The 14,356-nt window shown below is 38.4% G+C and overlaps 1 protein-coding gene across 3 annotated transcripts in view; it reads left to right on the top strand.

Annotated features, from left to right (window-relative positions):
• The window catches only part of LPIN1 (lipin 1), a 55,383-nt gene that overhangs the window by 7,790 nt on the left and 33,237 nt on the right, over window positions 1-14,356 (top strand). Inside the window, exons 1-6 of one of the 3 annotated variants that reach the window (XM_026845448.1) lie at window positions 5,536-5,612; window positions 9,366-9,566; window positions 10,907-11,002; window positions 12,185-12,519; window positions 12,855-12,974; window positions 14,125-14,232. In XM_026845448.1, coding sequence (XP_026701249.1) covers window positions 9,375-9,566; window positions 10,907-11,002; window positions 12,185-12,519; window positions 12,855-12,974; window positions 14,125-14,232 — 851 coding nt within the window. In that variant the 5' untranslated portion in view covers window positions 5,536-5,612; window positions 9,366-9,374. Of the gene's footprint in view, window positions 1-5,535; window positions 5,613-9,365; window positions 9,567-10,906; window positions 11,003-12,184; window positions 12,520-12,854; window positions 12,975-14,124; window positions 14,233-14,356 lie in introns of those variants that run through there. The other 2 variants (XM_026845447.1, XM_026845450.1) reach the window with 2 other exon arrangements.

Below are 14,356 nucleotides of genomic sequence, written 5' to 3'. Positions count from 1 at the left end.
GGGCTGCGGGGTAGGGAACACAAACAACCAGGGGGGACCATCGTCCCACAAACACCACGCAGACAGGGCGTTTCTGTGAAAATATTGGAATATATTTGAAAAGATTAATCATGTATGATTTTACAGTACCACCCCATATTTTCATCTCATACTTTATTTAACAATATTAAAGAGGCACTTTAAAAGCACACATACAACATCATAAAACGGCGTTTCCTGCTCTCTCTCTCTCTGCTTCTCTGACAAAATATCAAAATAAAAACTTTTGACAGAACACATTGCACCCAAGGTAAATTACCTACAATATTTTTATACAATACAAAGAATTGTAAAGATACATATTAACAGAATAAAGCCTCTTTTTTTTTCTTTTAAATCTAAAACAAAACAAAAAAATAATAATTGCAGGACAGACGCAAAGTACTCTGACTGTTCATATCACATCAGTGCATTACTTCACCTCCTTGACTTGGGAGTATTTCAATAGTATTTTTAATTATCTTCCATGTCCTCGTTTGCACCTGAGATTTCTTTCCGGATTCAAAAGTTCGGATGTATAACGTGCTCGTTTAACGTGACGTAACCTTTTCAACACTACGGAGTACCAGCATACAGGATTTATTTTTTTTCCCCCCCTAAAGTTGGATTTTTAATTTTTTATTTTTTTTTTTTTTCCTGCCTCGTTATCTTTTACAGGTAACGGCTGCTTCCTAATGGTTCCCTTTTATTTTTTCAATCAAGGAAGTCTGTATTCACATTACAAAAGAAGAATAGCACCAGTAACTGCATAGTAAAAAGCGGATACCTATATAGCCACTAACTCAATACAGTAAGATAGTTTTTAGAAGTGATACCGTTGAGGGCACTCGGACAGTACTGGTTCGGTGCGGTAAATTGGCACAGTTTTGTCGTTGCGCAAAAAAACCACCAAAAACCCCAAACCCCCAAACCTTCCCATAAACAAAAAGAAAACACACACGCGTGTGCGCGCGCACACACACCCACACACACACACACACACCCGCCCCAGAACAGCTATTAGTTTTTCTGTTGATTAGTGTATTTCCTCAACCTTCAAGAATAAGGAATGCCATCTTGTGGAGGCGGGGAATAGACGAAACTGTTAAATTTTTGTTATCTCAGTCAAAAAGCGGAATTGTGTAGAGGCCTGCACTGATAACAGGATCTCAGCATTGATGTTGCAGACTAGCAGATCATTTTTCCTTTCACATGTAAAGTCATCAACCTCGGTAGATCTGTTGACCTCTGATTTGGTTTGCAGTCTGGAGGGTGTTTTGGAGTGGTTTGTTTATTTTATTTTCTGGGTGGCTTTACTGGTGTCTCTGCTGTTCTTGGAAACAAATACTGGCAAACGTTTAGTGTACATAGATAAGATTTTGCTGTCATCAGTGTACCCAGTTAGAAGTCAGATGGTTGTTACCATAAAATAAGGCTAATTCCATGAAAAGAACTGGAGAAAAAGTGGGGAGACAATGGAGATAAGATGGGAAAGACTCAGCATAACTATGATATGTTTTTAGGCAAAAAGCCATGAAAATAGCTTCTAATGGTTTTAGATAATTGGAGCTATCAGGAAAGCAGAAAGTAATTAATGCGAAATATAGACTACTTGATAATATCTACTTACCTGACTCAGTGTGGTCTATTGTAAGGGAGTGGGATAAGTTTTGGTCTTTGTCCCATTTCCATACCTGAGGATGTGCAGGTGCATACATTTGTTTATCTATAAATATGCATACACACAGCCATCATCAAAAGCAGTAATAAAGTAAGAACTTACTTTAAACTCTGAAAATGTAGAAAATATAAAGTTATGGCCTAATGGGCAAATTTGTTTTCCAATCTCACTGAAAGAAGGAGTGCCAAGTCACATGTGCTATCAGGATAATGTAGAGCTATTGCTGTGCTTCCACCCTCATTTATGTTCCTCCTCTGACATCACAACAGTAGCACAGGGCAGCACAATACATGACTTACCATATATTCTCCAGTTATTTCAGAAATTCTTGGTTTCAGGCATTAGTCTGTACTTTTCAACTTGTTGTAAAGTTTGATCCTGTTTATGCAACGTCAGTCCAAAGGGCCGTCAGCCCTTGTGTATGTTCCCTCAGAGTGTCTCCATGAGGAGGGAAGCACTGTATGGTTGGGAAGCTGAGGTGCAGAGAGATCCAAGGACAATGTGGAAGGGTGTCCACGAGATCTCTGGGAAAGGAGAAGTCTTGAGGTATGATTTCAAGATTGCCTGAAATGCCAAAAAGAAGTGTCCGTGGTGCTACCCACCACCGGTTCTTTCTCAGCTTCTCTCTTTAGTTAATAGTAGCAATTGTATGGTTATGTGGTGAGTCAGATCATTCCATTGATCCATCTGGAAATTATTTTTCTATGGCTTTAGTAGTGTTAGTTTTCAGTGCTGACCCAAGGGCAAGATTTGGGAGAGTTAGGAAGGTATGGTTGGGATGTTAGTGTGGGGACCATGGTTGTAAACTTCAACTGGCCATGAAATAGTTCTCTTGGACTCTTGAGTGCCAGCCCTGACTGTGTGACTGTAGACCAGTCCTCCCTTCTTTTGAACATGAGGATTCATTAAAGGCAAATTTTTAGTCTTCAGTTTGAATTTTTGACTATAGCTGCTCTCAAGAAAATATTCTGTCCTGTATGGGGACTTGGTGAAGTATTGGACCAAGTAATGTTTCAACTATTTGAAAGATAGTGCAATACCAGAACCAAGTGAAAAGTCATCTCAGAGTCCTTATCTGTGAGTGACTATGAGTGAATGGGTTCTGGAAGGAACTGGCAGCTTGGAAGATAAGTTTGACATTTGATCCATTTGACTCTCTGGCCATTATAAGAAATCGTGGGTTTTGGCACTGGCCTTGGATAACTTGGAGTAGGAATCAAATATTTCCTAATAGAATTAAGCCCAGAATAATCTCAAACCTAAAATATTTCTGGAGATTTAGCTGGAAGGAAGCAAAATATTCTTACTCTGGTGTAGAGCCAGCAGTCACATGCTGCATTTTGCTTTCTGGTTTGGGACATGCAAGTGAATTGCACCTGTCTCCTGATTGACCAGACGTATTATCATATCACTTGCAGGAATGAGTCTGTCCCATGCTGCTGTGGCTATGGGAAAAAATGGGCACATAATCATGTTTTAATGGAGCTCACCCTCCTATTTACAGAACAACCGGAATTACCCTGCTTAGCAGAGTACTCTGGAGTTCTCCCTCCACACCTTGCCCAAATCAGGGTCATGGCTGCTTGTGGCTCCCTTGTGGGTCATGTGTCCAGGTTTCCTTTCCCAGGAAAAAGGAATGTGCAAGGAGAGTGCTTGTCTGTGTCTCGCTTGGCATGCTGCAGTTGAAGTACAGCCACAGTCATAGAACCTGCATGAGGCCAAGGGGAGTTAAACACCCTCTAAAATCTAAGCCTTAGTAACTTGCCCAAGGCTGTGTGGGAATCTTGTAGGAAAGCAGGAACCTAAACTGAGGTCGCCTGAAGTCCTGTGCATGTCTTCACTGCTTCTCTAGAGAAAGTAAATCCAGGCTCTGTTTTTGCTCTAAGTACAACTTTGGGGTTCTGGCTGGGAATTTACTGGAAAAAGTGGGATGGGAATTCATGAGAGTGACCTTGGGTTAGATTGATGTGGGAGCTAACACATAGTTAAGAAAAAGGCTTTTGAAAGTTCTTAATGATTTTCAGTTTCCAACCTGAAATGAGTTAAAATATTAAGAGGTTTGAATGTGATGGTCACACAGCATTAGTGACTTTATAGTGTGTTGACCATTTACTAATACCTCTTAAAAATAATAGAATGATATTTATTATGTGCTTTTGTAGTTACGAAGTCGTCATTACTATGGTTGTGGTACAGACATGAAGGCTAAGCTTAGTTTTGAAAAAAATCCCTACATTTTTATCATAAATCTTTTTTAGAATGTAACCTCTGATACTGTTTTTTTGTGGTAAAGAATATGTCAATAGTAAATTCCATTAACTGCCATAGAGGGAGTTGGTGTTCAATACTGGAAACAAAACTGAACTGCTTCAGAATCAAGGAAATAAATCATATGTAATAATAGAGTGGCAGTACCCAGGAGCCATTGAAATAATTTATTTTTTTTGTACATGAGGAGTAATTCTTTCGAAGGGGCCACAGTCTGGTTCCCAAATATAGTCTGGTCTCTCTCAAGCTTTACATCTTCAAAACAGAAGCCAAGGGCAGATCAGGGGACCAGATGGATCAGGTTTTTAAAACTGTCATAGGTTCAGTGTCAGCAGCAGAGCTGTAGTGATTTATTTATTTTAACTGAATGTTAGCCCATCAATTTTTGCCTCCCTTTCACCATTTCACAAGTTGAATGGAGAAGTTCTTAGGAAAGTCAATTTGTTTTGTGCTTGTACCTATCACTTCAGTCATGAACCAGGGTCCCATCATGACATCAGGTATTAAAAGTGTAGCTGAAAGGTGTGTCTGCATGTGTTGTTTTTCTCTGTGCTAAGCATTTGGTCTGTGTTATGTTTACATTGCTGCAAATCTTCCTCTCATGGTCTACAAAACCACAACAGAGTCATAACTGTAGAACTGGAGGAAAAAGGGGCTGAAAGGGACCTAAATGTTACATCCCTGCTAGTGAACTAAACGGTGCCAAAGTCAACGGTGGCCAGACCAGCTACCATTATCTATTCACAACTATTCTATAAACCTCTCTTAACCTTTAAGAAGGAGATGACTGTTAAACTAGCCTTGGGAGTAGTCCCTAGTCCATTTTATCTCATTAGCTGTGCCTGGGAATTGTTGGGAGAGTGCTTCTTGATCTGTGCCTAAAATGTACCAGAAACAGATTTTGTAATTTAAATAGATTCGGTATAGATGACCAAATTGTACTGGCCAGGTCTGTGATGTGATACGATTTGGTTTGCTGCTTTGGACACAGGCACAGTGATAGTCTTTGTCTCAGAGATTACAGTTGCCTGTTCCTAAACCAGTCCCAAGAGATGTTTGTCCTGCTCTTCAGAATCTTCTGTACTGGTGTTTTCCTGTCGTTTTTAATTACCCTTATGGCATGCTACCTAAATCCTGTGTTTTTTTTCAAAAACTGACTGTAATAGCACTTGTATCCCTAAGTAATTTGGGTGTGTGTGGATGTCTAACCTGTTATGTCTTGTGTTGTGGCACCTGAGGAGGCACTGGGTCTGGCGAAGGGAAAAAAAGCTTTAGTCATATGACTTTCAGTATTTTATTTTATGAAATGCAGCAAAGAAAGATGAAGTGGTATGAGGAAGATCTGGGCTGTAAAAACTGGGCCACTAAGGGCACAATTACTAGCTTTTTCTGTGGAATTAGAGGACATGTACGTGTATGAAAGAAGTGGGTTATCCAGATGATGGTGCATTTGATTTTACTGTGGGGGCCAGTAGAGCAGGACTGTAATGAATTAATATTGTTAGGTCAATCTTTGCTAAGTTAAGTAATAAGGGAACACCTAGCTATTTATTTTTCATTTGTTTTTCCATAGGATGATCAATTCTGAAAAATGACTGCTGTCTTTCCATCAAAAGAGTTGGAAATTTTCTGAGCTTCCTGGCAGGTGATGCTAGTTAAATTGACATTAAGAATTATACTACAAAATACTTCTGATTTCATAATGGATGCATGATATAGAGCTGTGGAGTGTCTCCTGGCAAAGACCAAAACTCAAGCCATTTGACAGTCCTGACAGAAGCAGTACATACTGTTCTCACTTGCTGAGAGCTTAGATCAAAAGGATTCTGAATTTTCCCAGCAGCAAAAAAATATTCTATTCTATGTCCACTAGCATGGTGTGAGAAGAAGAGTTTTACTAAATTCAATATAATTATCAGGCAGGCACTGAGGGTTTAACCCATGACGTAAACTCATGTTTACTGCTGAAGTTGCTGCTGCCCATTTAGTAAGTGAAAGACTTTTTGGAGTACCCAGAGTGAAATGTTGGTCCAAAACCACAGGCAGTCTCTCTGGGGTTTGAGGAATTTTTGGTTTTCTGGAGTACTGGCAGAGTATGGACTGACTTTAAGTTTGGAGTATAAACTTAAAAACCCCAGACTACAGTCTCAGCTTTGGTTGGCATGTATAAAAGTTAGGATAAAGGGCCTACATCCATGTCCAATTTCTGAATTCTCCCCCCTTTTTGCTACAGAATCTTTTGTTTGCTACATTGGAAATACAAAACCATTTCTGTCTAGTTTCCTGAGGAAGTGGGGTTTATGTGATGAGTCTTCCAGTTTTTCTTTTAATTCTGCAGTGGTTTTGTTGCACAGGTCAGGTTCAGCCCAGCTTTAAAGGAGTGTCCATCACCAGCTAATGGCTTGATGCAGCACTTTCTTTTTAAGGCATCAGAGGCTTTCACTGTATGGAAGCAAGCTGTGTTGTGCCAATTGGCCTCAGAGCTTGAGGATGGTGTTTAACTTTTTTAATTCACGAGTATAAAAATAATCTCTGTGTCCTAAAACAGTGCAGGCAGTGCAGCTAAGATTTGTTGTGAACAAGATTAGTTGCAAAATTCTCTTTTTAGGAGATGTACTGGTGTAACTTGTTAAGAGGATGTATGGGTCCTCATATTTGGATTGTTTGCCCATAACTCTCCCGAACAGTGGGGTGTATGTACTGTCCCAGCAACTCCTTCCCCACCAAGGAAGTTGTGGCTGTTTTGCACTTAGAAATTCATTTTGTTGCTTCAGCAGACCAAGCATTAACTGCGGTGAACTACACCGTATAATTTTGAGTCTAATTGTAGCCATCTTTAAATTTAATATTGGCTCAATAAGAAATGTATTTCTTACATGCTTTAGGTTAGAAAAATCCACAGTAGAAACTGTGAAGTATTTTTCCAAAGCGAAGGGATAATTTTGAAAGTTTGCTGTCATCTGTCACCCTGGAGGCTCACTTCTGAATTTAGGCCTATGCCTGTGTGGTGTCAGCTTTTTAGAGATCAGATGATGGCCACCAAGATAATTAGGTGGCCAAGAGTTTATGACTTAAAAAGAGAGTCTGGGAGAGCTAGTTTTGTTCAGTCTTCAGGGTATTCGGTTACCTGTTGGGGGGTATAGAGGAAACGGAGCCAGAATCTTAGGGTGCACAGTGATAGGAGAGGAGGCAATGGGCACAAGTTGCCACAAGGGAAATTCACATTCGATACTGGGAAGAAAATTTTTGCTGTAAAGACAGGCAATCAGGAACAGGAGTGCAGGGAGGCTGAAAAATCTCGATCCTTGAAGACATTGAGAACTCAATGAGACCAAGGTGGTGGGCAACCTGGTCCAAATTGCCCCTCCTTTGGGCAGACTTTTGGACTAGGTGACCTCTGCAGGTCTGTTCCAACCTGTTGTTCCATGACACAGCATAGGGTGCAGCATGAGTTTCAAGTGCACTTCCCTATGAAACAGCTTACCACTGGATTTGAATTCAAAAAGGCATGTTTCTGATGTATAATAGGACCCCAGAAGTGCTAATACCAGTTGAATGCTGAAGAACCGAATATAATCGTGGCTCTTTCTACCACGAAGTTTTTGTGTGTTGACTTTTCAGTAGTTGGCACTTTCTAGATCCCTTAATTGAAGGCTGTGCAGAAACGCTTCTCCAAAGAGTGTTTAGAGATTGTTCTTTCATTAGTTAATATCTTGTATACTAAATACTTTTTAAAAGTCTCTTTGGTTTCCAAAAATTGGTGCCTAGTTTGAATGTTAATCTTTTTGTCATTCAGCTCCCCATTTGTCGTGTGGGGATACCACCATCACTTTCCAGGGGCAATGTAGTGATGGGTATCATAAAGCCCAAAAGAACATAAATAATTCTTCCTTCAGAGAATGGTTTGTGTCCATATACCCATGTATTGCAGTAGAAACAGAGAAAGCAAAGCTTCAGTCCATCCTATGTGGAGGGACTTTTGGAAAAAAACACAGGTGATCATTAATTAATTAGAACAGCTATGCATGAAGAGAGCAAGCTTAATGGCAGCATTTCCTAACTTTCTAATTTTTTTATTGTAATTCTTTCACTGTATGCTTTTAATAGTTTTTTGTTTCTAAGTATAAATTACAGTTAAAAATTTAAGCTATTTTTACAGCATTTCAAACCTTTTTTTTGTTGTTTATGAAAGAACACAGCTGAAAGAGAGTCTGTTGTAGCAGCTGATGTTGCTTAACATACGCTGTGCAGCTCAGTGTGCTGACTGCCTCTTAGACTGAGCTCAGTTCTGTTCTCATCACCATCAGGGGGAGTTTTAGTGTTGCCTACCCTGCAAATATCTCTTTATTGATGTCCAGGTGATGCCTAGCAAAGAACTTGTATGTGAGGCATATGCTTTATACTGAGTGCACAGGGAATTTGCTGAAATCAGTATTTTAGAATCTGCAAGAGGTGTTGAAAAAATAATGGAAACAATGGACATTGGAAGTCCTTAAAATCTCTGCTGTGCAGGAAGGTATCAGCTTAAATTCATTCATATTTTGAGAGCCCTTAAAAGAGTTTCTGAATTTTTAAGTATGTCTAAGTATGTATGCATGCTGTCCCGTCTAGGGGGAGGGAGTAAGTGTTATCAGTGGATCATGAAGAGCACATGCATTAATGGACTAGAAGGAGGACACTAAATGCTAAATACTAAATAAATCCAGGAGCAGGGGAAGTAAAGCATATCACTTCAACCATCAACACATGCCTCATTTTTAATAAACCTGCTGATACTAAAAGTATGTTTTAAAACAAGAACAGTAAAGTTGCATTGGGAAGGAGTCTGAAGTTCACATGCTGTGGATTGAAGGTTGCTTGTCAAATCTTAATGCTTACCTCTTGTGCATACGCATTATAATAATCCTTTAACAGGAGAAATCCTTGTAAAGTGGGAAGATAGTCTTTGACTTCAGTGTAGGGGAAATTAGATCTGTTTAAAATCATTCACTTGCCCTGCCCTTAAAGCGTGTAGAAATACATGAGAAAAGTATATTTGGTGTTGAGGGCACAATAAATGGTAGGAGGAGATGTTATTTTGGATTTAATGCTTTGGAGACATTTATGAGCCGCAGAGACTAAAAGTCTGACAGTGGTTTTGAATGCAGCTGATTTTATGAACTTCGAAAGTTATTACAATTCTCTGACTTACAAGCTCTCTTTTGTTTTTGTCTTAATAGCTCTTTATAAATGTGCGTCAGCTGTAAATAAATTAGGTGGGAAATCCTGATTCTGTGTGAAGTTGTTAATTTGTGAAACAGGAGAATACCCCATCCCACTGCTGGAATCTCTGTCTCGGGCGTCTCTAAAATGTAAAGCAGGGATCAAAATCTTACCTGTTCTGTCTTTTGCCTTTCAGGTCCAAACCATGAATTACGTTGGACAGTTAGCAGGACAGGTGTTTGTAACTGTGAAGGAGCTCTATAAGGGACTAAACCCAGCCACATTGTCGGGATGTATAGATATAATTGTTGTGCGCCAGCCAGATGGAAATCTTCAGTGTTCCCCTTTCCATGTACGCTTTGGGAAAATGGGAGTTCTGCGTTCTAGGGAGAAAGTGGTAAGAAAACTGTCAATTTTGATATGTCTGTCTGTGGGTTAACTCTAATGCCATGAAAATTACTAAATGTTCTGTGGTCTGCTACTCAAGGTTTTCTTTTGACATTCTTTATAAAGTGCCCAAATCGATGCAAGGTTCAATTAAAATGGTTTACTGATTCTTGCATTTCAAAGCATAATTTGTAAGACATTGACTATAATAAAACTAAAGCAAGTCATGACATTTGAACCATTTATTTTCAATAGAGCAAAATTTTGAATGTACTAATTTGGACCTGTGCTAGATTTCATTAGTGTATTAAGATCCCTTTGTTTAACATGTTCAATGATAGTTACAAAGAGGGAGGTAATATTGAAGTAATATTTTCAGCTAACAGAATGTTGAGGTTAATTGAAGCTAGAAAAAGCAGTGAAGACCTTGAGATAAATGTAACCAGGCTGAATGACCTAGCAGTATGATATCAGATGCAAAGTTGCCAGTGAGTAATGCACGACAGATTATTTTAGGAAATAATTTGTAACTACATATAGTCTAGGTTCTGATGTAGCTATAATTGTTCAGCAGAAAGATCCTAATGTCATCACAGACTTCGTTCAACTCTTATGTAAATCAGAAAGGAATTCCAATATTTAGAATGGGTAAAAGTTGAAAATGTTACCATGACAATAACATACTGTATCCTGAAGTATAGCATAAATGTAGACTTGTCCAAGTCTCCAAAAAAAAAAAAAAAAAAAAAAAAAAAAAAAAAAACCAGTGAAAATTGAGTTGGTGCCAAGAACGATTATAGTCAGAGAGATCATCCTGAGAAGAGAAACAGTTGGGACTATATAGCAGTGAGATAAATGTGCAGAAGAAATAGAGACGTGAGTTGCATTGAGAATGTAAAATGATTTTTCTTATTTGAGTTTCCTATAGTGTAATGAGAAGTCAGTTTAATGAATTTGAAACACAGCATACTAAGAACTTGCTTGTGAAAGTACTTCTTGCACAGTTCAAAATTAGGCTATGAATTAAAGAGCAAAAAGGTCTGTGTTGCGAGTGAAGCATTTGGAGTTACATTTTAAAAGATTCAGACCTTTATATAATGTCTATAAACCTTCCTGAGTAGAGGAGCAAACCAGCAATGAGCTGAATGAGTTAGAAGAAACATTTTGTCAATTGATGGCCTTGTGAAGGGGTGAGGAGAGAAACAGAGAAGTTCACTATTTTATGTTTTTTATAAGGTTTCCTACACCTCCCTGAGAATCATTTGTCCAGTGACAGCAGTAGGATAGCTGAACAGGAACTGTGTACCTAAAACTTTATTTTCATAGGGACGTATATTTATTGTCTTCCAGGTTGACATAGAAATTAATGGAGAGGCTGTAGATTTGCACATGAAACTAGGAGACAATGGAGAGGCCTTTTTTGTGCAGGAGATGGATAATGATCAGGTAAGCGTCAAAGCTAATTTTAATTTGTTAAAAATTCGATGTCTGCTCTTCAGAGTCAGTGTTGAGTTTAGGAATTCTGTTGAAAAATGTATCTTCACCCATGTTATAGTTTTGAAAGTTTTTGGACAATCTTCTGCTATGAAAATTTGATACTATGCAGTTACTGAGATATGGAAGAATCTAAAGAAGTTAATCATATAACTGAAAAATAAATCATAGTTTATGTGTGTGTCAGTGTGTGAGCAGAAATAACATGTACAGGGTTCACATGCTCCAAAGGTGTGTACAACAGAGGTTAATGTGTCCATGGACCTGCTTTTTGCAGGTATCTTTACTTTGAACATATACACTCAGCAGATTGCCAGTAAGAGTCCACATGCCCTATAAATATTTGTGCACACAATAATTCTGGTACTCACCAAAGACGTGATCTTGCAACTATTATTCATGTGGTATTATATTTAAATGAGAATGCCTGCTCTTGAGCTGTGTGATTTAAATACTAGCCTATATAAGTTATGGTCACAATAATTTTGAACAGTCCACACGTAATGTAGCATAAGAAAAGCTTTCTACAGGCATGTCTCTTCAGATATCCCAACAATTTTTGTCACTGTCCAGAGTGGGATGAGTTTTCAGATTCTTACATTGAGTATGATACTACTGGTTATATTCTGATCTTTAAATCTCCTGTGTGATAACAGTTATTTGGTGACTGAAAATCACTAGAAATACTTCCATGAGTGTCTAAAAATGTATATATATGACCGAATAAGACAATGTTTGTGTGACCTAGTTATAAACCTGTCTGACTACTATCTGTTGTCTGAACTGGAAGGAGGATTGGATTTTACAAAATGTTCAGGTTATAAACTAGGATTTTTTTTCTGCTCTATATCTGTTATCAAGTGGATAGAGCCTCATGCCATAATCTGGCCGGTAGTAGATGCTCAAAGGATCCTCTTTGTTAAGAGTATTGTTCCTGTCTTGTCTAAGGAGGTGCAGCTATGGAACAATTTCATATGCTATAGACATCTGGATGCTCAGTATGATCCTAATCTGTGCTAGTTTTCTGATGAATAAATGGCTTAGATTTTGGCAATTGTTCATAGATTTTAGAACTAGATTTACGACTGGTGGAGGAACTAATATGTTTCATGGTTTAAATTTTTTCTTTCTCAGGAGGTAATTCCTTATCATCTCTCTACATCTCCCATTCTGTCTGAGGGAACTGCTTTAATGGAAGCTCAGCTGAAGAGGAACTCCACAGACAGGATAAGAAACCTGGACACCAGTGCATCCTCACAAGTACCATCCCAAGCCCATGGATCCCAGTCTTCTACTGAAACATCTGCAGTCTGTAGCTCTGGGAAAAAAAGGAGGAAAAAGAGGAGGAAGTCTACCCATAAAATAGACAGCTTGAAAAGAGAAGACATTGGAGACACATCAGAAGATGAAGACATGTTTCCTATAGAGATTAGCTCAGAGGAAGAAAAAGAACCATTGGACAGTTCAAGGTATCACAGTGGAATTGAGATACATAATGGAAACCTACTGCTGGATTAATGTTCCATTCCATACCTTCTAACACATGTGCCTGATGGACATGTTTCTTTAAGAAAAAGCTTTAAGCTAATGTTAGTTGGGAATGTTAGTTACAAAAAACATGAAAATGACATGCAAAACATAAGTACATCATGCTGTGAACTAGAAGGTGTGAGTTGGATAACCTTTATCTCAGTTCAGGTTACACTAGTTCTTCTCTGCAATAGGGGTTTTTTGTTATGTGAAGTATATAAAAGTTCTGTAATCAAGTATGGTTTTTAAATGTCACATCTTTCCATTTATGTAGGATCCCTGTTCCAGATGTCTTTGTTGATGATGTATCTGGCATAAAGGCTGCTGCAGTTTCTACGTTTTCTCAGTCTGCGTCTTACCCTCATTCAGATGGAGAATGGTCGCCTCTTCAAAGGTACTTTTTCTCATAGTACAGTTCTAAATAATGTTCCTCTTTTCATTAATGTCTTATATGCTAGTGCTATATAAAATCTTAACTAAAAATTTTGGTATCAAACATGGTCGCTGTCGACTACTGGATGAATAATTTCTATGTTTGAAATCAGATAGTGTACAGAGACTTCAGGTTAGCTTTGTTCTTGATTCAACAAATGCATGCATGCAAATGCAGGTCCACAAATTCTGAAGAATGTTTATATCTGTTAATGTCACTGTTTGAATATAAGTACTGCAGGGAGGATGAACACTTATGAAATCTGCATCTTTGCTTGAATGCATACACCTTGTAAGGACTTCAGTGAGTGCAGGTATATAAATCTTTAGTACTTTGGGTGTAATACTTTTAAGAACTTGCAAGATTGATGTATAAAAACAAGATTGGGTTTTTTTTAATTATTAAGAATATGAACTTCTTGTATCGCTTTCAATGCCAATCTATTGAATTACACAGTTAGACATGAAATATCTACTGTGTGAAAACAACACTCACAGTAATGCTTACTTTTTCCTGTTTGTGTATTTGTGTGCATGTGTGTACCTTTTGATGTCAAAACAGATCAGTTTGGACCTCCTTTCTTGTGTCTACAGAATGCTATCAAAAGGGACAATTTTTTTGCTTAATGTGCATTGCATTATAATTTCAGTGGTCTCTGTGTGTGTGCCCCTGTGCACATGCCCTACACCCTCGATGCAGACTATTGGAGTGGAGCAATATTTGCAAGACTTTATCCTAAAAAAAAATCTAATCTCAATATACTGCCTCTATAGTTGAGGGGCAGAGGAAGGGAGAGTAGAGAGATTATTTCAGAGCAAGGGCCTAATTTTAATGTTTTGAATTGGATTCTGGAAGAAACTTTCCACTGACTGTAAAGCTTAATGTGATTAGCTTCGCCAGTCTGGTGACAGCATTTGTCAATACACTGCCCCTTCGATGGCTTTTTGAACTGTACATTCTGTTTGTTTCTTGATTGCAGTATTCTGGATTTTGAAAATTCTAGATGTAAATTCAGCATTCATGTAGCTAATGCACAAAGAGTTTATGTTAATCAGCACTTGTGAATAATGACACCCTGTTTTTCTTTCTACCAACATGCTGTGGTGTCCAGTAAGCCTATAGATTGCACAGGGCAATCCTCCCTTCTCAGTGTTCCAGCAGATGGAGGCCTATCTAACTCTTGTCCTCAACAACCTTCTCACTTTTCTCCTCCAGACAGGTAGAACAGTTGTCCTCTCTCTTTTCTGGGCTGCTCTTTAATCTTTTTAACACATTAATACACTTTTAACACATTCACAGTATGTGAACTTTGTTGAATTTATAACTGCACTTATTGCTAACCC

Source organism: Athene cunicularia, assembly GCF_003259725.1.
Source record: "Athene cunicularia isolate RWA chromosome 3 unlocalized genomic scaffold, athCun1 chr3_part1, whole genome shotgun sequence".
NCBI classification, from domain to species: domain Eukaryota; kingdom Metazoa; phylum Chordata; class Aves; order Strigiformes; family Strigidae; genus Athene; species Athene cunicularia.
The sequence above is the reverse complement of the archived record's forward strand: the minus strand, read 5'-3'. Positions and strand labels throughout refer to the sequence as shown.